Here is a 24086-nt window from a genome sequence, read left to right on the forward strand (position 1 = left end):
CATACCATAACCCTGCCCATACCATAACCCTACCATAACCCTACCCATAACATAACCCTGCCCATACCATAACCCTGTCCATACCATAACCCTGCCCATACCATAACCCTGTCCATACCATAACCCTGTCCATACCATAACCCTGTCCATACCATAACCCTGCCCATAACATAACCCTGCCCATACCATAACCCTACCATACCCCTGCCCATACCATAACCCTGCCCATAACATAACCCTGCCCATACCATAACCCTACCCATACCATAACCCTACCCATACCATAACCCTGCCCATACCATAACCCTGCCCATACCATAACCCTGTCCATACCATAACCCTGTCCATACCATAACCCTACCATACCATAACCCTGTCCATACCATAACCCTGCCCATACCATAACCCTACCATACCATAACCCTGCCCATACCATAACCCTGCCCATACCATACCATAACCCTGCCCATACCATAACCCTACCATACCATAACCCTGCCCATACCATAACCCTGTCCATACCATAACCCTGCCCATACCATAACCCTGCCCATACCATAATCCTACCCATACCATAACCCTGCCCATACCATACCCTACCATACCATAACCCTGCCCATACCATAACCCTGCCCATACCATAACCCTGCCCATACCATACCCCTGGCCATACCATACCATAACCCTGCCCATACCCTACCATACCATAACCCTACCCATACCATAACCCTACCCATACCATAACCCTGCCCATACCATAACCCTGCCCATACCCTACCATACCATAACCCTACCCATACCATAACCCTGCCCATACCATAACCCTACCCATACCATAACCCTGCCCATACCTTAACCCTGTCCACACCATAACCCTGCCCATACCATAACCCTGCCCATACCATAACCCTGCCCATACCATAACCCTACCCATACCATACCCTACCATACCATAACCCTGCCCATACCATAACCCTGCCCATACCATAACCCTGCCCATACCATAACCCTGCCCATACCATACCCCTGGCCATACCATACCATAACCCTGCCCATACCATACCCTACCATACCATAACCCTGCCCATACCATAACCCTGCCCATACCATAACCCTGCCCATACCATACCCCTGGCCATACCATACCATAACCCTGCCCATACCATAACCCTACCCATACCATACCATAACCCTACCCCTACCATAACCCTGTCCATACCATAACCCTGCCCATACCATAACCCTACCCATACCATAACCCTGTCCATACCATAACCCTGCCCATACCATAACCCTGCCCATACCATAACCCTGCCCATACCATAACCCTGCCCATACCATAACCCTGCCCATACCATAACCCTGCCCATACCATAACCCTGTCCATACCATAACCCTGCCCATACCATAACCCTGTCCATACCATAACCCTGCCCATACCATAACTCTGCCCATACCATAACCCTGTCCATACCATAACCCTGCCCATACCATAACCCTGCCCATACCATAACCCTGTCCATACCATAACCCTGCCCATACCATAACCCTGCCCATACCATAACCCTGCCCATACCATAACCCTACCCATACCATAACCCTGTCCATACCATAACCCTGCCCATACCATAACCCTGCCCATACCATAACCCTGCCCATACCATAACCCTGCCCATACCATAACCCTGTCCATACCATAACCCTGTCCATACCATAACCCTGCCCATACCATAACCCTGCCCATACCATAACCCTGCCCATACCATAACCCTGCCCATACCATAACCCCACCGCCACCCCATGAGGCACTCTGCTCACAACGTTGTCATCAGCAAACCGCTCACCAAGACAACACCATACATGTTGTCTGCCATCTGCCCGGTACGGTTGAAACTGGGATTGATGAGAGCACCCTTCTCCAGCATGCCAGTGGCCATCGAAGGAGAACATCTGCCCACTGAAGTCAGTTACGACGCTGAACTGCAGTCAGGTCAAGACCCTGGTGAGGACCACGGGCACGCAGATGAGCTTCCCTGAGACGGTTTCTGACAGTTTGTGCAGAAATTCTTCGGTTGTGCAAAAGCCACAGTTTCATTAGCTGTCCAGGTGACTGGTCTCAGACGATTCAAATCAAATCAAATCCAAGTTTATTTGTCACGTGCGCTGAATACAACAGATGTCGACCTTACAGTGAAATACTTACTTACAGGCTCTAACCAATAGTGCAAAAAATGTATTAGGTGAACAATAGGTAGGTAAAGAAATAAAACAACAGTAAAAAGACAGGCAATATACAGTAGCGAGGCTATAAAAGTAGTGAGGCTACATACAGACACCGGTTAGTCAGGCTGATTGAGGTAGTATGCTCATGTAGATATGGTTAAAGTGACTATGCATATATGATGAACAGAGAGTAGCAGTACCGTAAAAGAGGGGTTGGCGGGTGGTGGGTGGGACACAATGCAGATAGCCCGGTTAGCCAATGTGCGGGAGCACTGGTTGGTCGGCCCAATTGAGGTAGTATGTACATGAATGTATAGTTAAAGTGACTATGCATATATGATAAACAGAGATTAGCAGCAGCAGGATGTGGAGGTCCTGGGCTGGCGTGGTTACACGTGCGTGGTCTGTGGTTGGACCTACTGCCAAATTCTCTAAAACAATATTGTAGGTGGCTTATGGTAGAGAAATGAACATTAAATTCTCTGGCAACAGCTCTGTGGACATTCCTGGAGTCAGCATGCCAACTGCACGCTCCCTCAAAACTTGAGACATCAGTGGCATTGTGTTTTGTGACAAAACGGCACATTTTAGAGTGGCCTTTTGTTGCACAAGGTGCACCTGTGTAATGATCATTCGGTTTCATCAGCTTCTTGATGCCACACCTGTCAGGTGGATGGATTATTTTGGCAAAGGAGAAATGCTCACTAACAGGGATGTAAACAAATTTGTGCAATAGTTTTTTGAGAAATACATTTTCTTGTGCACATGGAATATTTGAGTATCTTTAATTTCAGCTCATGAAACATGGGACCAACATTTTACATGTTGTGTTTATATTTTTGTTCAGTGTGTCTCTCGATCCCGATCTCAATCTCGATCCCAAATCCCAATCTTAATCCCAATCTTAATCTGTTCATGGTCTGCTGTTCTAAAAACCCAACTCTCCCCCTCCTCCCTCCCTCTCCTTCTCTTTCTAAACGTCCTATATGTTTTCCTGTAATATCTCATTATGTTGTAGACTGTTAGTCAGCGTTTAAGTGTTCAAACTGACAGTTTCTCCTCGTGTTTTCCCAGATTTTTCTGCTTCCCTGTGCAGCTGTGGCAGCAGGATATGCTGTTTGCTGATTCCTGTTTCTGCTGCGTAGCTCTATGTATTTCCCCAGGTAGTGTGACCTGGAAGTCATATTGATGTGTTGGTGTTTTCACAGCACCGTGCGGAGGCCGCTCGACAGGGTCAGAGGGGACCGTCCTGTCCCCAAATTACCCCCGTAATTATACCCAGAGTCTGGCCTGCGTCTACCACATCTTTGTCCCCGGGGACTTTGGTAAGTATTCTCTCTGTGGTTTAATTCTGCTCTTTCTCTCTCTCTCAATCACAAACTCTGTCCCTCTCTCTCTCTCTTTATCTCTCCCTCCCCTCTCGGGCTCTCCCTCCCCCCTCTCTCTCTCTCTCTTTCTCGCTCTCTCTCTCTCTCCTTCTCTCTCCCACCCCCTCTCTCTCTCTCTCCTTCTCTCCCCTTCCATCCCTCTCCCTCTCCCTCTCCCTCTCCCTCTCCCTCTCCCTCTCCCTCTCTCTCTCCCTCCCTCTCTCTCTCTCTCTCTCTCTCTCTCTCTCCCTCTCTCTCTCTCTCCCTCTCCCTCTCCCTCTCCCTCTCTCTCTGCAGTTTATGCTGCTGTCTCATAATGTACCATAAACCACGGTTGCTGTTGTTCAGCTACTCTGGGTAATGTAGTGAACTCATGTAGTGAACTGCAACAGAACAGTGTGGTGTTTCTACTGTATATGCGGCTTTACTAAGGAAGTGGGAGGCGTACTTGCTGTACAGGAAACACAAGATAATAGTTTAACTCCAGTCCAGTGTGTTATAACTACTGACTCCACATCACATGACCCAGATGTAATCATTCAGGGATCCGGGACAGAAAGCGTTATCAGAAACCACGGTGGTTATTGTCTCCTATATACATGTAGTGAACTATAGCTACATTTTTAGCAACAAAATGGTGGTTCTAGGTTGGGTTTAAACTAACGAGGTGGAGGGATTTGTGTCTCGGGAGAAACAGAAGCTGATCTGTGATATAACTGGCCTCACGTTTACCGACTCGATTTGGATATTCAGGATAAAGTCAAACAAAAAACTAAAACCCACAACAGGTCAAGTGAAGGGTCAAACTCAACCGGGTCTACTAATGAGGTGGAGGAAGAGTCTCAGGAGAAACACAGGGTTATCCCTTTGCTACCTACACTACTGTGAGATGTCGGCTAACTGACCGCAGGTTACCGACCGAGAGAAGATTTGGTCCATCAGGATGAGGACAGAAACAATTATCAGAAACCATGGTGATTATGGTCTCCTCCGTGTTAACAACAGAGTTGTCTTTCTATATGGTTGTATTTTATAAGACAGAGGGACGATGTCTCAGAGAATAACAGGGCTGGTCGTCCTAATAAGACAGAGGGACGATGTCTCAGAGAATAACAGGGCTGGTCGTCCTAATAAGACAGAGGGACGATGTCTCAGAGAACAACAGGGCTGGTTGTCCTAATAAGACAGAGGGACGATGTCTCAGAACAACAGGGCTGGTTGTACTAATAAGACAGAGGGACGATGTCTCAGAGAACAACAGGGCTGGTTGTCCTAATAAGACAGAGGGACGATGTCTCAGAGAATAACAGGGCTGGTCGTCCTAATAAGACAGAGGGACGATGTCTCAGAGAACAACAGGGCTGGTTGTCCTAATAAGACAGAGGGACGATGTCTCAGAACAACAGGGCTGGTTGTACTAATAAGACAGAGGGACGATGTCTCAGAGAACAACAGGGCTGGTTGTCCTAATAAGACAGAGGGACGATGTCTCAGAGAACAACAGCGCTGGTTGTACTAATAAGACACAGGGACGATGCCTCAGAGAACAACAGGGCTGGTTTTACTAATAAGACAGAGGGACGATGTCTCAGAGAACAACATGGCTGGTTGTACTAATAAGACAGAGGGACGATGTCTCAGAGAACAACATGGCTGGTTGTACTAATAAGACAGAGGGACGATGTCTCAGAGAACAACAGGGCTGGTTGTACTAATAAGACAGAGGGACGATGTCTCAGAGAACAACAGGGCTGGTTGTACTAATAAGACACAGGGACGATGTCTCAGAGAACAACAGGGCTGGTTTTACTAATAAGACAGAGGGACGATGTCTCAGAGAACAACAGGGCTGGTTGTCCTAATAAGACAGAGGGACGATGTCTCACAGAACAACAGGGCTGGTTGTACTAATAAGACAGAGGGACGATGTCTCAGAGAACAACAGGGCTGGTTGTCCTAATAAGACAGAGGGACGATGTCTCAGTGAACAACAGGGCTGGTTGTCCTAATAAGACAGAGGGACGATGTCTCAGAGAACAACAGGGCTGGTTGTCTTAATAAGACAGAGGGAAGATGTCTCAGAGAACAACAGGGCTGGTTGTACTAATAAAACAGAGGGACTATGTCTCAGAGAACAACAGGGCTGGTTGTACTAATAAAACAGAGGGACGATGTCTCAGAGAACAACAGGGCTGGTTGTACTAATAAGACAGAGGGACGATGTCTCAGAGAACAACAGGGCTGGTTGTCCTAATAAGACAGAGGGACGATGTCTCAGAGAACAACAGGGCTGGTTGTACTAATAAGACAGAGGGACGATGTCTCAGAGAACAACAGGGCTGGTTGTACTAATAAGACAGAGGGACGATGTCTCAGAGAACAACAGGGCTGGTTGTCCTAATAAGACAGAGGGACGATGTCTCAGAGAACAACAGGGCTGGTTGTCCTAATAAGACAGAGGGACGATGTCTCAGAGAACAACAGGGCTGGTTGTCCTAATAAGACAGAGGGACGATGTCTCAGAGAACAACAGGGCTGGTTGTCCTAATAAGACAGAGGGACGATGTCTCAGAGAACAACAGGGCTGGTTGTCCTAATAAGACAGAGGGACGATGTCTCAGAGAACAACAGGGCTGGTCCCTATCTACAGTAGAGAGTCATTTAACTGACACCCTCACATGACCCACCAGAGCAGGTTGGTATTATTATGATCGGGTCAAACTGAATAGATTTTAAAGCATGGAAACATGCTCAATATGTAATGTAGGAAGCAAACACCAAATCCCTCCAGGAAGAAGATAAACAAACCAACTCAAATTCCTGTTAGGCGTCCTGATACCCATAATGCAACACTACCGTACATCGTTAACTGTCTTACAAACTTCTCCTCAATTGGACGTGGTATTCCAAGGATTTCCTGATACCCATAATGCAACACTACCGTACATCGTTAACTGTCTTACAAACTTCTCCTCAATGGACGTGGTCTTCCATTTTTATTTTATTTTATTTCTGCCTTATTATCAATCCCTCTCACCAAGTGTCCCTGAATGGATGAGATGAGTGAAGTTCTGTCCTCTTATCGAACCAGGGGGACATTTTGAGTGAAGTTCTGTCCTCTTATCGAACCAGGGGGACATTTTGAGTGAAGTTCTGTCCTCTTATCGAACCAGGGGGACATTTTGAGTGAAGTTCTGTCCTCTTATCGAGCCAGGGGGACATTTTGAGTGAAGGTCTGTCCTCTTATCGAGCCAGGGGGACATTTTGAGTGAAGGTCTGTCCTCTTATCGAGCCAGGGGGGACATTTTGAGTGAAGTTCTGTCCTCTTATCGAGCCAGGGGGACATTTTGAGTGAAGTTCTGTCCTCTTATCGAACCAGGGGGACATTTTGAGTGAAGTTCTGTCCTCTTATCGAGCCAGGGGGACATTTTGAGTGAAGTTCTGTCCTCTTATCGAGCCAGGGGGACATTTTGAGTGAAGGTCTGTCCTCTTATCGAACCAGGGGGACATTTTGAGTGAAGTTCTGTCCTCTTATTGAGCCAGGGGGACATTTTGAGTGAAGGTCTGTCCTCTTATCGAACCAGGGGGACATTTTGAGTGAAGTTCTGTCCTCTTATCGAACCAGGGGGACATTTTGAGTGAAGTTCTGTCCTCTTATCGAGCCAGGGGGACATTTTGAGTGAAGGTCTGTCCTCTTATCGAGCCAGGGGGACATTTTGAGTGAAGTTCTGTCCTCTTATCGAGCCAGGGGGACATTTTGAGTGAAGTTCTGTCCTCTTATCGAACCAGGGGGACATTTTGAGTGAAGTTCTGTCCTCTTATCGAACCAGGGGGACATTTTGAGTGAAGTTCTGTCCTCTTATCGAGCCAGGGGGACATTTTGAGTGAAGGTCTGTCCTCTTATCGAACCAGGGGGACATTTTGAGTGAAGTTCTGTCCTCTTATCGAGCCAGGGGGACATTTTGAGTGAAGTTCTGTCCTCTTATCGAGCCAGGGGGACATTTTGAGTGAAGTTCTGTCCTCTTATCGAGCCAGGGGGACATTTTGAGTGAAGTTCTGTCCTCTTATCGAGCCAGGGGGACATTTTGAGTGAAGTTCTGTCCTCTTATCGAACCAGGGGGACATTTTGAGTGAAGTTCTGTCCTCTTATCGAACCAGGGGGACATTTTGAGTGAAGTTCTGTCCTCTTATCGAGCCAGGGAGACATTTTGAGTGAAGGTCTGTCCTCTTATCGAGCCAGGGGGACATTTTGAGTGAAGGTCTGTCCTCTTATCGAGCCAGGGGGGACATTTTGAGTGAAGTTCTGTCCTCTTATCGAGCCAGGGGGACATTTTGAGTGAAGTTCTGTCCTCTTATCGAACCAGGGGGACATTTTGAGTGAAGTTCTGTCCTCTTATCGAACCAGGGGGACATTTTGAGTGAAGTTCTGTCCTCTTATCGAGCCAGGGGGACATTTTGAGTGAAGGTCTGTCCTCTTATCGAGCCAGGGGGACATTTTGAGTGAAGTTCTGTCCTCTTATCGAGCCAGGGGGACATTTTGAGTGAAGTTCTGTCCTCTTATCGAACCAGGGGGACATTTTGAGTGAAGTTCTGTCCTCTTATCGAACCAGGGGGACATTTTGAGTGAAGTTCTGTCCTCTTATCGAGCCAGGGGGACATTTTGAGTGAAGGTCTGTCCTCTTATCGAGCCAGGGGGACATTTTGAGTGAAGTTCTGTCCTCTTATCGAGCCAGGGGGACATTTTGAGTGAAGTTCTGTCCTCTTATCGAGCCAGGGGGACATTTTGAGTGAAGTTCTGTCCTCTTATCGAGCCAGGGGGACATTTTGAGTGAAGGTCTGTCCTCTTATCGAGCCAGGGGGACATTTTGAGTGAAGTTCTGTCCTCTTATCGAGCCAGGGGGACATTTTGAGTGAAGTTCTGTCCTCTTATCGAACCAGGGGGACATTTTGAGTGAAGTTCTGTCCTCTTATCGAACCAGGGTGACATTTTGAGTGAAGTTCTGTCCTCTTATCGAGCCAGGGGGACATTTTGAGTGAAGTTCTGTCCTCTTATCGAACCAGGGGGACATTCTCCCAAGAACTCCATGATACTTACCCACACTTGAATTAATCTCCGGTTTGACAAGCCGTCTTGACAGTTACGATTCTTTTGTTGCCATCTTCCACTACTCAGGGAGTCAGACACACAAAGTGTGTCCTAAATGCCACCCCAAGCCCCCTACTTAGTGCACTACTTCTTCTCAAAGGGCCCATAGGGTGTCATTTGAGACGTCGCCTTCCACATGGGTTTTTAAATGAACGCTGCATTTCGACGTGTCTTCATGGCTGCTGACTAGACTGCTCAGAATGCTGACAAATGGCTTAATGGAGCATTGGGCTCTGGGGGAAAAAACCTCACCCTACCTGTGACAATATATCATATCCCCTTTACAACACCCATGGACTATGTGTGTTGGGTCTGCGTCCCAAATGGCACCCTATTCTGTATTTAGTGCACTATGAAGGCCACAGGGTACCATTTAGGACTCATGACCGTATCTCGTTACATCTCCCACGGGGTAGTGTATCAGGGACGGTAGTATACATCTATGACAGATGACCTCCCTGATGTGTCTCGGCCAAACAGACACTTGAAGCCAGGGGTCGAATCCCGAATTGAACCCTATTCCCTATTTTAGTGAACTACTTTTGACCAGAGGGGGCCCCTGGTTGAATGGGAGTGCATTAAATAGGGATAAGGGTGGCATTTGGGTCGTGTCCTCGGTCGGGATGCGTTGGTCTCAGCTGGGCTGGCAGAGAAAGGTCAGGCTAAAAACACACACCTCATAAATTCAGGGTCACTCAGAGGGTTGGTAACAAGTACATTTAGAAATGGTTGCTGTTATTGCTGTTGTTGGTGTTGTTGTTGTTGATGGTGTTGATGTTGTTGTTGATGGTGTTGATGTTGCTGTTGTTGATGTTGATGTTGATGTTGTTGCTGTTGATGTTGTTGCTGTTGATGTTGTTGATGTTGATGTTGTTGTTGATGATGTTGTTGCTGCTATTGTTGATGTTGTTGTTGCTGTTGTTGTTATTGTTGATGTTGTTGATGTTGCTGTTGTTGTTGTTGTTGTGTGTTGTTGTTGCTGATGTTGGTGTTCCTGTTGTTGCTGTTGCTGTTGTTGTTGATGTTGTTGTTGCTGTTGTTGATGTTGTTGATGTTGCTGTTGCTGTTGTTGCTGCTGTTGATGTTGTTGTTGTTGATGTTGGTGTTCCTGTTGTTGCTGCTATTGTTGTTGGTGTTGATGATGTTGTTGCTGTTGTTGTTGTTGTTGTTGATGTTGTTGTTGGTGTTGATGATGTTGTTGTTGTTGCTGATGTTGTTGGTGTTGTTGTTGGTTTTCCTGTTGTTGCTGCTATTGTTGTTGCTGTTGATGTTGTTGTTGATGATGTTGTTGTTGTTGATGTTGTTGATGTTGATGTTGTTGTTGATGATGTTGTTGTTGTTGATGTTGTTGATGTTGATGTTGTTGTTGTTGTTGTTGTTGCTGCTATTGTTGTTGTTGTTGTTGCAGTTGTTGTTGTTGATTTAGTTAGCCAACAGAAACAGAGTAAACAGCCGACAGACAATAACACACGTATGCTGGTATTATTAATGTGTTGTTGCTGTTGTTAGCCATATGAATTGTATTTGTCTAATAGGATCCATAGAAAAACACACACACTGCCAGCTAATGTTCTAATGCTAATGTCATTGATGGTGTTTGCATGACAGAAAGCAGGGCGAGTCTTCGGGCGCTAATGGTTTTCAGTCATGCTGCTAATGTGCTCTGTATAGTAGATACAGGAGGGGCACCCTATTACGTATATAGTGCACTACTTTTATATGTGGGCTCTGGTCAAAAGTAGTGCACTATGCAGGGAATAGGGTGGCATTTGGGATGTATCCTGTGTATAACACTTCTGACAGACTGATGGACTGTACATGCTGTTATACTATTATAACACTACTGACAGACTGATGGACTGTACATGCTGTTATAACACTACTGACAGACTGATGGACTGTACATGCTATTATAACACTACTGACAGACTGATTGACTGTACATGCTGTTATAACACTACTGACAGACTGATGGACTGTACATGATGTTATAACACTACTGACAGACTGATGGACTGTACACGCTATTATAACACTACTGACAGACTGATGGACTGTACATGCTGTTATAACACTACTGACATACTGATGGACTGTACATGCTGTTATACTATTATAACACTACTGACAGACTGATGGACTGTACATGCTATTATAACACTACTGACAGACTGATGGAATGTACTCACTGTTATACTACTATAACACTACTGACAGACTGATGGACTGTACATACTGGTATACTATTATAACACTACTGACAGACTGATGGACTGTACATACTGGTATACTATTATAACACTACTGACAGACTGATGGACTGTACATGCTATTATAACACTACTGACAGACTGATGGCCTGTACTCACTGTTATACTACTATAACACTACTGACAGACTGATGGACTGTACATGCTGTTATAACACTACTGACAGACTGATGGGATGTACATGCTATTATAACACTACTGACAGACTGATGGACTGTACATGCTGTTATACTATTATAACACTACTGACAGACTGATGGACTGTACATGCTGTTATAACACTACTGGCAGACTGATGGACTGTACATGCTATTATAACACTACTGACAGACTGATGGACTGTACATGCTGTTATACTATTATAACACTACTGACAGACTGATGGACTGTACATGCTGTTATACTATTATAACACTACTGACAGACTGATGGACTCTACATGCTATTATAACACTACTGGCAGACTGATGGACTGTACATGCTATTGTAACACTACTGACAGACTGATGGACTGTACATGCTGTTATAACACTACTGACAGACTGATGGACTGTACATGCTGTTATAACACTACTGACAGACTGATGGACTGTACATGCTGTTATAACACTACGGCAGACTGATGGACTGTACATGCTACTATAACACTACTGACAGACTGATGGACTGTACATGCTATTATAACACTACTGACAGACTGATGGACTGTACATATTATTATACTATTATAACACTACTGACAGACTGATGGACTGTACATGCTATTATACTGTTATAACACTACTGACAGACTGATGGACTGTACATGCTATTATACTATTATAACACTACTGACAGACTGATGGACTGTACATGCTGTTATACTGTTATAACACTACTGACAGACTGATGGACTGTACATGCTGTTATACTATTATAACACTACTGACAGACTGATGGACTGTACATGCTGTTATAACACTACTGACAGACTGATGGACTGTACATGCTATTATACTATTATAACACTACTGACAGACTGATGGACTGTACATGCTGTTATACTACTATAACACTACTGACAGACTGATGGACTGTACATGCTGTTATAACACTACTGACAGACTGATGGACTGTACATGCTGTTATACTATTATAACACTACTGACAGGCTGATGGACTGTACATGCTCTTATACTATTATAACACTACTGACAGACTGATGGACTGTACATGCTGTTATAACACTACTGACAGACTGATGGACTGTATTCACTCTTATACTATTATAACACTACTGACAGACTGATGGACTGTACATGCTATTATAACACTACTGACAGACTGATGGACTGTTCATGCTGTTATACTATTATAACACTACTGACATACTGATGTACTGTACATGCTATTATACTATTATAACACTACTGACAGACTGATGGACTGTACATGCTGTTATAACACTACTGACAGACTGATGGACTGTACATGCTGTTATAACACTACTGACAGACTGATGGACTGTACATGCTGTTATAACACTACTGACAGACTGATGGACTGTACATGCTGTTATAACACTACTGACATACTGATGGACTGTACATGCTGTTATAACACTACTGACAGACTGATGGACTGTACATGCTGTTATAACACTACTGACAGACTGATGGACTGTACATGCTGTTATAACACTACTGACAGACTGATGGACTGTACATGCTGTTATAACACTACTGACATACTGATGGACTGTACATGCTGTTATAACACTACTGACAGACTGATGGACTGTACATGCTGTTATAACACTACTGACAGACTGATGGACTGTACATGCTGTTATAACACTACTGACAGACTGATGGACTGTACATGCTGTTATAACACTACTGACATACTGATGGATTGTACATGCAATTATACTGGTATTATGCAGTCAGTATTTCACCCAGTGTTTTTGTCAAAATATAGTGCACTACTTTTGATCTGGGCCCATAGGGCTCTGGCCAATTTAGTGCACTATAAAGGAAATAGGGTGCCATAGGGATCTGGCCAATTTAGTGCACTATAAAGGGAATAGGGTGCCATAGGGCTCTGGCCAATTTAGTGCACTATAAAGGGAATAGGGTACCATAGGGCTCTGGCCAATTTAGTGCACTATAAAGGGAATAGGGTGCCATAGGGCTCTGGCCAATTTAGTGCACTATAAAGGGAATAGGGTGCCATTTGGGACACAGTCTGTTTGGAGTTGATTTATTATGTCATGTCCATACTAGAGACATTAGAGACATTATAGAGACATTAGTTATAACCTTAGAAGGAGTGTATTTATTCAATACTGTCCATCCACAGCCAACCATGCTCATATGTATGCAGCACTTGGCATTTTTCATTTATTTAGAATATCATTACAGTACACTGCACGTCTCTGTTTGTCCTTTTATCTTTAATTATTCTGTCAAAAATTATGTTTACTGTCATATTTCAAAACAATAGCCTTTCTGCTTTTATAAGAGATTAATTATCCACGGTAGGCAAACTAAGCCTTGGGGCCATCCCAAGTCCCAATAAACATGGAACACATACCGCCTGGTTCTCTGGGTCTCACTGTTCCTTTACAAGGAAAGTTCGTTGACTAACTTTTGTTGAGTTAGAGTTAAGAAAAATGGGGAAACTCATTCTTATCTGTGGTCCAAGTGGAAAACATATGCTGTGTGCTGGAAGACTGTTTTTTGTTGTGGTAAAGCCTGTAATTGTCACGTTCTGACCTTAGATCCTTTTTTATGTCTTTATTTTAGTTTGGTCAGGGCGTGAGTTGGGGTGGGCATGTTGGTTTTCTATGTTTTTGTTCTGTATGTTATATTTCTATGTGTTGGGCCTAGTATGGTTCTCAATCAGAGGCAGGTGTCGATCGTTGTCTCTGATTGGGAGCCATATTTAGGTAGCCTGTTTTCCCACTAGGGGTTGTGGGTAGTTGTTTTCCGTTTCAGTGTTTGCACCGTTCGGGACTGTGTCGGTTTTCATTTATTCTCTTGTTCTTTTTTGTATTTTGTATTCATCCTCGATTAAATGATATTATGGATACGTACCACGCTGCATTTTGGTCCTCCTCTCCTTCCACCAACGAAAGACGTTACGGTAATGAAATGTTGAGTAGTCTACTCTTCTCTGGAATGTTTATGCACTGTGATCTTGAAGGCTTTGGCCACTTTTTCTCCCTCACAGTGACAAAGTTAACGTTCTTCAATGTAACAATGGTGTTAAACTGGGAAAAAATATCAAAGAAACACAATACTGAGTCCTTGATCATCCCCTTTTTATTACTTTCATTACGATCCCCTTGTTACAAAAGCAGCAGCTACTCTTTCTGAGGTCTACACAGAACATGAAACATGACATAATACACAACGTTAAACGACAAGAACAGGTCAAGGACAGAACTACATATATATATATATATATTATATGTTTTACAGAAGGCACACGCAGCCTACATATCAACACATACACACAAACTATCTAGGTCAAATAGGGGAGAGACGTTGTGCCGCCAGGTGTTTTGAAACCAGGTTCATTTGAGCGATATGAGATGAAATGGCGTTCCATGCAGTAATGGCTCTGTATAATACTGTACGCTTCCTTGAATTGGTTCTGGAGTTGGGGGACTGTGAAAAGACCCCTGGTGGCATGTCTGGTGGGGTAAGTGTGTGTGTGTGTCAGAGCTGCGGGTAGCTTGACTATGCAAACACTTTGGGATTTTCAACACATTAATGTTGCTTATAAAAAGAAGAAGTGATGCAGTCAGTCTCTCCTCAACTCTTAGCCAATAGAGAGACTGGCAGCATAGTATCTATATCAGCCCTCTGATTACAATGAAGAGCAAGACGTGTCGCTCTGTTCTGGGTCGGCTGCAGCTGAACTAGGTGTTTCCTTGCAGCACTCGACCACACGACTGGACAGTAATCAAGATTAGACAAAACTAGAGCCTGCAGGACATGGTGTCAAAGCAGAGCATCTCTTTATTACGGACAGACCTCTCCCCATCTTTACAACCTTTGAGTATTTCTGTTTTGACCATGACAGTTTACAATCTAAGGTATCACCGAGTGATTTAGCCTCCTCAACTTGTTCGACAGCCGCACCATTCATTACCAGATTCAGCTGAGGTCTAGAACTCAGGGAACGATTTGTACCAAATACAAAACGCTCTTAGTTGTAGAGATGTTCAAGGACCCGTTTATTACTGGCCGCCCCATTCCAAAAACAGACTGCAGCTCTTTGTTAGGGGGCGTTTTCAGTGACTTCATTAGCTGTGGCTGCTGATGCGAATACGGTTGAATCATCAGCAATACTTTACCCACAAGGAGCCTCCTTATAGAGATCAGAATCATTAAGTATTAATAATAAATAATAAATTAAATGACTGGTTTACTATTCATCACCACAGCATCTTTCTGTCTAAGCATCTGAAATGTGTTTTCTTTCTAACAACTGCAGGTCAGCATACGGTCTCTAAAACATCAGCAAAAACAAATCCATAATGTCTTAGTCAGAGCAATGGCCGATTGCAGTAATACATCTGGAACTGTAACAAGTTAAAAAAGTAGCTAGCTAGCTAGCGTAGCAAAGAGAGGGATTAAGGAAAGCCTAACCATGGGGGTTGACTGTTGACTGGAGAGAGAGATGGTGTTGAGGTTTACTGTTGACTGGAGAGAGAGAGAGATGGTGTTGAGGTTTACTGTTGACTGGAGAGAGAGGGAGATGGTGTTGAGGTTTACTGTTGACTGGAGAGAGAGATGGTGTTGAGGTTTACTGTTGACTGGAGAGAGAGAGAGTGGTGTTGAGGTTTACTGTTGACTGGAGAGAGAGAGAGATGGTGTTGAGGTTTACTGTTGACTGGAGAGAGAGAGAGATGGTGTTGAGGTTTACTGTTGACTGGAGAGAGAGATGGTGTTGAGGTTGACTGTTGACTGGAGAGAGAGAGATGGTGTTGAGGTTTACTGTTGACTGGAGGAGAGATGGTGTTGAGGTTTACTGTTGACTGGAGAGAGAGAGAGATGGTGTTGAGGTTTACTGTTGACTGGAGAGAGATGGTGTTGAGGTTTACTGTTGACTGGAGAGAGAGATGGTGTTGAGGTTTACTGTTGACTGGAGAGAGAGATGGTGTTGGGGTTTACTGTTGACTTGAGAGAGAGAGAGATGGTGTTGAGGTTTACTGTTGACTGGAGAGAGAGATGGTGTTGAGGTTTACTGTTGACTGGAGAGAGAGAGATGGTGTTGAGGTTTACTGTTGACTGGAGGAGAGATGGTGTTGAGGTTTACTGTTGACTGGAGAGAGAGAGAGATGGTGTTGAGGTTTACTGTTGACTGTAGAGAGAGATGGTGTTGAGGTTTACTGTTGACTGGAGAGAGAGATGGTGTTGAGGTTTACTGTTGACTGGAGAGAGAGGGAGATGGTGTTGAGGTTTACTGTTGACTGGAGAGAGAGGGAGATGGTGTTGAGGTTTACTGTTGACTGGAGAGAGAGATGGTGTTGAGGTTTACTGTTGACTGGAGAGAGAGAGAGATGGTGTTGAGGTTTACTGTTGACTGGAGAGAGAGAGAGATGGTGTTGAGGTTTACTGTTGACTGGAGAGAGAGAGAGATGGTGTTGAGGTTTACTGTTGACTGGAGAGAGAGATGGTGTTGAGGTTGACTGTTGACTGGAGAGAGAGAGATGGTGTTGAGGTTTACTGTTGACTGGAGGAGAGATGGTGTTGAGGTTTACTGTTGACTGGAGAGAGAGAGAGATGGTGTTGAGGTTTACTGTTGACTGTAGAGAGAGATGGTGTTGAGGTTTACTGTTGACTGGAGAGAGAGATGGTGTTGAGGTTTACTGTTGACTGGAGAGAGAGATGGTGTTGGGGTTTACTGTTGACTTGAGAGAGAGAGAGATGGTGTTGAGGTTTACTGTTGACTGGAGAGAGAGATGGTGTTGAGGTTTACTGTTGACTGGAGAGAGAGAGATGGTGTTGAGGTTTACTGTTGACTGGAGGAGAGATGGTGTTGAGGTTTACTGTTGACTGGAGAGAGAGAGAGATGGTGTTGAGGTTTACTGTTGACTGTAGAGAGAGATGGTGTTGAGGTTTACTGTTGACTGGAGAGAGAGATGGTGTTGAGGTTTACTGTTGACTGGAGAGAGAGATGGTGTTGGGGTTTACTGTTGACTTGAGAGAGAGAGAGATGGTGTTGAGGTTTACTGTTGACTGGAGAGAGAGATGGTGTTGAGGTTTACTGTTGACTGGAGAGAGAGAGAGATGGTGTTGAGGTTTACTGTTGACTGGAGAGAGAGAGATGGTGTTGAGGTTTACTGTTGACTGGAGAGAGAGAGAGATGGTGTTGAGGTTTACTGTTGACTGGAGACGGAGAGAGAGATGGTGTTGAGGTTTACTGTTGACTGGAGAGAGAGAGATGGTGTTGATGTTTACTGTTGACTGGAGAGAGAGATGGTGTTGAGGTTTACTGTTGACTGGAGAGAGAGATGGTGTTGAGGTTTACTGTTGACTGGAGAGAGAGATGGTGTTGGGGTTTACTGTTGACTGGAGAGAGAGAGAGATGGTGTTGAGGTTTACTGTTGACTGGAGAGAGAGAGAGATGGTGTTGAGGTTTACTGTTGACTGGAGACGGAGAGAGAGATGGTGTTGAGGTTTACTGTTGACTGGAGAGAGAGAGAGATGGTGTTGAGGTTTACTGTTGACTGTAGAGGGAGGTGGTGTTGAGGTTTACTGTTGAATGGAGAGAGAGAGAGATGGTGTCGAGGTTTACTGTTGACTGGAGAGAGAGATGGTGTTGGGGTTTACTGTTGACTGGAGAGAGAGATGGTGTTGAGGTTTACTGTTGACTAGAGAGAGAGGTGGTGTTGAGGTTTACTGTTGACTGTAGAGGGAGGTGGTGTTGAGGTTTACTGTTGACTAGAGAGAGAGGTGGTGTTGAGGTTTACTGTTGACTAGAGAGAGAGATGGTGTTGAGGTTTACTGTTGACTGTAGAGGGAGGTGGTGTTGAGGTTTACTGTTGACTAGAGAGAGAGGTGGTGTTGAGGTTTACTGTTGACTGTAGAGGGAGGTGGTGTTGAGGTTTACTGTTGACTAGAGAGAGAGGTGGTGTTGAGGTTTACTGTTGACTAGAGAGAGAGATGGTGTTGAGGTTTACTGTTGACTGGAGAGAGAGAAAGATGGTGTGTGTAAGCCTGAAGCCTTCAGGTGCAATACCAGAGTAAACCCTCCATGCCTCCCAACCTCCCACCCTCCCTCTCTCCCTGCCGTCCCTCCCATCCTCCCTTGCTCCCTGCCTCCCACACTCCCTCGCTTCCTAACTCTCACCCTCCCTCGCTCCCTGCCTCCCACACTCCCTCGCTCCCTAACTCCCTAACTCCCTGCCTCCCAGCATCCCTCGCTCCCACCCTCCCTCGCTCCCTCCCTCGCTCCCTGCCTCCCAGCATCCCTCGCTCCCTCCCTCGCTCCCTGCCTCCCTCCCTCCCTCCCTCGCTCCCTAACTCCCACCCTCCCTCGCTCCCTGCCTCCCAGCATCCCTCGCTCCCACCCTCCCTCGCTCCCTGCCTCGCTCCCTGCCTCCCAGCATCCCTCGCTCCCACCCTCCCTCCCTCGCTCCCTGCCTCCCTCCCTCCCTCCCTCGCTCCCTAACTCCCAGCCTCCCTCCCTCGCTCCCACCCACCCTCCCCCCACCCTCCCCCCACCCTCCCTCCCTCCCTCCCTCCCTGCCTCCCAGCATCCCTCCCTCCCTCCCACCCTCCCTCCCTCCCACCCTCCCTCCCACCCTCCAATCACTAGAACCCTGATTGCTCCCTCCAGAGCCAATGAGAATCCTCCAAGCCAATAGAAGTCATGATCTCTGGGATGCTGCAGTTGTTTTCAACTGAGGTGGAAAAGCATGATGGAGTATGAGTAGTGGGGTGAAAGGGCAATCAGTAGCAGGGTTGGTTCTATTAGACATGTTTCCCAGCCACTTTCTCTCCGGTCCCTAGCTGTGTTTCAGTAGCAGGGTTGGTTCTATTAGACATGTTTCCCAGGCACTTTCTCTCCGGTCCCTAACTGTGTTTCAGTAGCAGGGTTGGTTCTATTAGACATGTTTCCCAGGCAATTTCTCTCCGGTCCCTAACTGTGTTTCAGTAGCAGGGTTGGTTCTATTAGACATGTTTCCCAGCCACTTTCTCTCCGGTCCCTAGCTGTGTTTCAGTAGCAGGGTTGGTTCTATTAGACATGTTTCCCAGCCACTTTCTCTCTGGTCCCTAGCTGTGTTTCAGTAGCAGGGTTGGTTCTATTAGACATGTTTCCCAGGCACTTTCTCTCCGGTCCCTAACTGTGTTTCAGTAGCAGGGTTGGTTCTATTAGACATGTTTCCCAGCCACTTTCTCTCCGGTCCCTAGCTGTGTTTCAGTAGCAGGGTTGGTTCTATTAGACATGTTTCCCAGGCACTTTCTCTCCGGTCCTTAACTGTGTTTCAGTAGCAGGGTTGGTTCTATTAGACATGTTCCCCAGGCACTTTCTCTCCGGTCCCTAACTGTGTTTCAGTAGCAGGGTTGGTTCTATTAGACATGTTTCCCAGCCACTTTCTCTCCGGTCCCTAGCTGTGTTTCAGTAGCAGGGTTGGTTCTATTAGACATGTTTCCCAGCCACTTTCTCTCCGGTCCCTAGCTGTGTTTCAGAAGCAGGGTTGGTTCTATTAGACATGTTTCCCAGGCACTTTCTCTCCGGTCCCTAACTGTGTTTCAGTAGCAGGGTTGGTTCTATTAGACATGTTTCCCAGGCACTTTCTCTCCGGTCCCTAACTGTGTTTCAGTAGCAGGGTTGGTTCTATTAGACATGTTTCCCAGCCACTTTCTCTCCGGTCCCTAGCTGTGTTTCAGTAGCAGGGTTGGTTCTATTAGACATGTTTCCCAGGCACTTTCTCTCCGGTCCCTAACTGTGTTTCAGTAGCAGGGTTGGTTCTATTAGACATGTTTCCCAGCCACTTTCTCTCCGGTCCCTAACTGTGTTTCAGTAGCAGGGTTGGTTCTATTAGACATGTTTCCCAGCCACTTTCTCTCCGGTCCCTAGCTGTGTTTCAGTAGCAGAGTTGGTTCTATTAGACATGTTTCCCAGGCACTTTCTCTCCGGTCCCTAACTGTGTTTCAGTAGCAGGGTTGGTTCTATTAGACATGTTTCCCAGCCACTTTCTTTCCGGTCCCTAACTGTGTTTCAGTAGCAGGGTTGGTTCTATTAGATATGTTTCCCAGCCACTTTCTCTCCGGTCCCTAACTGTGTTTCAGTAGCAGGGTTGGTTCTATTAGACATGTTTCCCAGCCACTTTCTCTCCGGTCCCTAGCTGTGTTTCAGTAGCAGGGTTGGTTCTATTAGATATGTTTCCCAGAGACTTTCTCTCCGGTCCCTAGCTGTGTTTCAGTAGCAGAGTTGGTTCTATTAGACATGTTTCCCAGCCACTTTCTCTCCGGTCCCTAACTGTGTTTCAGTAGCAGGGTTGGTTCTATTAGATATGTTTCCCAGGCACTTTCTCTCCGGTCCCTAGCTGAGTTGAGTTGAGTTTATTTTATTTTTACAGGGACAGTGCACATTAATCAACGTTTCAGTAAAAGTGCCGGTTTTAGCCAGCCGGCTAATTTTCAACCGCAGCCCCTGGGCAGGTTATTAAAAACAATTACAATATAAACAATCATTGACCAGTGAGCACACGCAGAGCAACATAGGACAAGCAAGATGTAGCATACAGACAGAGCAACAATGAACAAAAAGCAGTAAGACAAAATTCATAAAAGCAGCAAAGTGTTTCCACACCTCACAAGCTACAGACAACAGACAACATGGACAGCGGCAATACACAGCTAGGGATTATGTTCACAAATCTGATTGACCTTTAGCCATGTCTTCATGCATTTTGTGAAAGTGTGATATGTGGTGCAGTTATGTTTGTCTGATGGCAGTGTATTCCAGACATGGGAAGCTCTCACAGAGAAAGCGGATATATTAAAGGTGCTTTTCCTTTAAGGGAACTATACAGTCACCTCTCATGGCAGACCTTGTGGATCTGCTGCCATATGTTTGGGTTTTCTGTTTCACAAAAATACTGAGTGGAGGGGGAGCCAGGCCATTTAGGATCTTGAATACAAGACATGCGTCGGTGTATTGCACAAGATTTTCCCAACTCAGGAGCTCATGCTTTCTGAGGATGTAACAGTGATGATGGCTATTGGGCTTCCTATCAAGCACTTTGAAAGCCTGTTTGTAGACAGACTGAATAGGTTTTAATGTTGTACAACAAGCTTGGGCCCAACTAGTCAAGCAGTATGTTAAGTGAGGGAGTATCATAGATTTGAAGTACAGTTTTGCTACCTCTGTAAATCAAACAATTTCGTATAAATCGGAAATTAGCTAGGTTGAATTTGGATTACCTTTTTCACATGCTTTTTAAAAGAGAGGTTGGAATCAAGTATGATGCCAAGGTACTTAAAATCAGATACCACCTGGAGCTTCTCCCCTGACACACAGACATCTGTCTCAGTAGCATCAGATACCAGCTGGAGCTTCTCCCCTGACACACAGACATCTGGCTCAGTAGCATCAGATACCACCTGGAGCTTCTCCCCTGACACACAGACATCTGGCTCAGTAGCATCAGATACCACCTGGAGCTTCTCCCCTGACACACAGACATCTGGCTCAGTAGCATCAGATACCACCTGGAGCTTCTCCCCTGACACACAGACATCTGGCTCAGTAGCATCAGATACCACCTGGAGCTTCTCCCCTGACACACAGACATCTGGCTCAGTAGCATCAGATACCACCTGGAGCTTCTCCCCTGACACACAGACATCTGGCTCAGTAGCATCAGATACCACCTGGAGCTTCTCCCCTGACACACAGACTCCTGGCTCAGTAGCATCAGATACCACCTGGAGCTTCTCCCCTGACACAGACATCTGGCTCAGTAGCATCAGATACCACCTGGAGCTTCTCCCCTGACACACGGACATCTGGCTCAGTAGCATCAGATACCACCTGGAGCTTCTCCCCTGAACACATAGACATCTGGCTCAGTAGCATCAGATACCACCTGGAGCTTCTCCCCTGACACACAGACATCTGGCTCAGTAGCATCAGATACCACCTGGAGCTTCTCCCCTGACACACAGACATCTGGCTCAGTAGCATCAGATACCACCTGGAGCTTCTCCCCTGACACACAGACATCTGGCTCAGTAGCATCAGATACCACCTGGAGCTTCTCCCCTGACACACAGACATCTGGCTCAGTAGCATCAGATACCACCTGGAGCTTCTCCCCTGACACACAGACATCTGGCTCAGTAGCATCAGATACCACCTGGAGCTTCTCCCCTGACACACAGACTCCTGGCTCAGTAGCATCAGATACCACCTGGAGCTTCTCCCCTGACACAGACATCTGGCTCAGTAGCATCAGATACCACCTGGAGCTTCTCCCCTGACACACGGACATCTGGCTCAGTAGCATCAGATACCACCTGGAGCTTCTCCCCTGAACACATAGACATCTGGCTCAGTAGCATCAGATACCACCTGGAGCTTCTCCCCTGACACACAGACATCTGGCTCAGTAGCATCAGATGCCACCTGGAGCTTCTCCCCTGACACACAGACATCTGGCTCAGTAGCATCAGATACCACCTGGAGCTTCTCCCCTGACACACAGACATCTGGCTCAGTAGCATCAGATACCACCTGGAGCTTCTCCCCTGACACACAGACATCTGGCTCAGTAGCATCAGATACCAGTTGGAGCTTCTCCCCTGACACACAGACATCTGGCTCAGTAGCATCAGATACCACCTGGAGCTTCTCCCCTGACACACAGACATCTGGCTCAGTAGCATCAGATACCACCTGGAGCTTCTCCCCTGACACACAGACATCTGGCTCAGTAGCATCAGATACCACCTGGAGCTTCTCCCCTGACACACAGACTCCTGGCTCAGTAGCATCAGATACCACCTGGAGCTTCTCCCCTGACACAGACATCTGGCTCAGTAGCATCAGATACCACCTGGAGCTTCTCCCCTGACACACGGACATCTGGCTCAGTAGCATCAGATACCACCTGGAGCTTCTCCCCTGAACACATAGACATCTGGCTCAGTAGCATCAGATACCACCTGGAGCTTCTCCCCTGACACACAGACATCTGGCTCAGTAGCATCAGATACCACCTGGAGCTTCTCCCCTGACACACAGACATCTGGCTCAGTAGCATCAGATACCACCTGGAGCTTCTCCCCTGACACACAGACATCTGGCTCTGTAGCATCAGATACCACCTGGAGCTTCTCCTCTGAACACATAGACATCTGGCTCAGTAGCATCAGATACCACCTGGAGCTTCTCCCCTGACACACAGACATCTGGCTCAGTAGCATCAGATACCACCTGGAGCTTCTCCCCTGAACACATAGACATCTGGCTCAGTAGCATCAGATACCACCTGGATCTTCTCCCCTGACACACAGACATCTGGCTCAGTAGCATCAGATACCACCTGGAGCTTCTCCCCTGAACACATAGACATCTGGCTCAGTAGCATCAGATACCACCTGGAGCTTCTCCCCTGACACACAGACATCTGGCTCAGTAGCATCAGATACCACCTGGAGCTTCTCCCCTGACACATAGACATCTGGCTCAGTAGCATCAGATACCAGCTGGAGCTTCTCCCCTGACACACAGACATCTGGCTCAGTAGCATCAGATACCAGCTGGAGCTTCTCCCCTGACACATAGACATCTGGCTCAGTAGCATCAGATACCACCTGGAGCTTCTCCCCTGACACATAGACATCTGGCTCACTAGCATCAGATACCAGCTGGAGCTTCTCCCCTGACACACAGACATCTGGCTCAGTAGCATCAGATACCACCTGGAGCTTCTCCCCTGACACACAGACATCTGGCTCAGTAGCATCAGATACCAGCTGGAGCTTCTCCCCTGACACACAGACATCTGGCTCAGTAGCATCAGATACCACCTGGAGCTTCTCCCCTGACACACAGACATCTGGCTCAGTA

At 46.3% G+C, this 24086-nt stretch overlaps 1 protein-coding gene across 1 annotated transcript in view; it reads left to right on the plus strand.

Annotated features, from left to right (window-relative positions):
- The window catches only part of LOC139572868 (CUB and sushi domain-containing protein 3-like), a 1528140-nt gene that overhangs the window by 1195562 nt on the left and 308492 nt on the right, over nt 1-24086 (plus strand). The window contains exon 32 of the mRNA XM_071395690.1: nt 3432-3548. Within this exon, the coding sequence (XP_071251791.1) occupies nt 3432-3548 (117 nt within the window). The remainder of the gene's footprint in view (nt 1-3431; nt 3549-24086) is intronic.

Source organism: Salvelinus alpinus, chromosome 4 (genome assembly GCF_045679555.1).
Source record: "Salvelinus alpinus chromosome 4, SLU_Salpinus.1, whole genome shotgun sequence".
Lineage (NCBI taxonomy): Eukaryota > Metazoa > Chordata > Actinopteri > Salmoniformes > Salmonidae > Salvelinus > Salvelinus alpinus.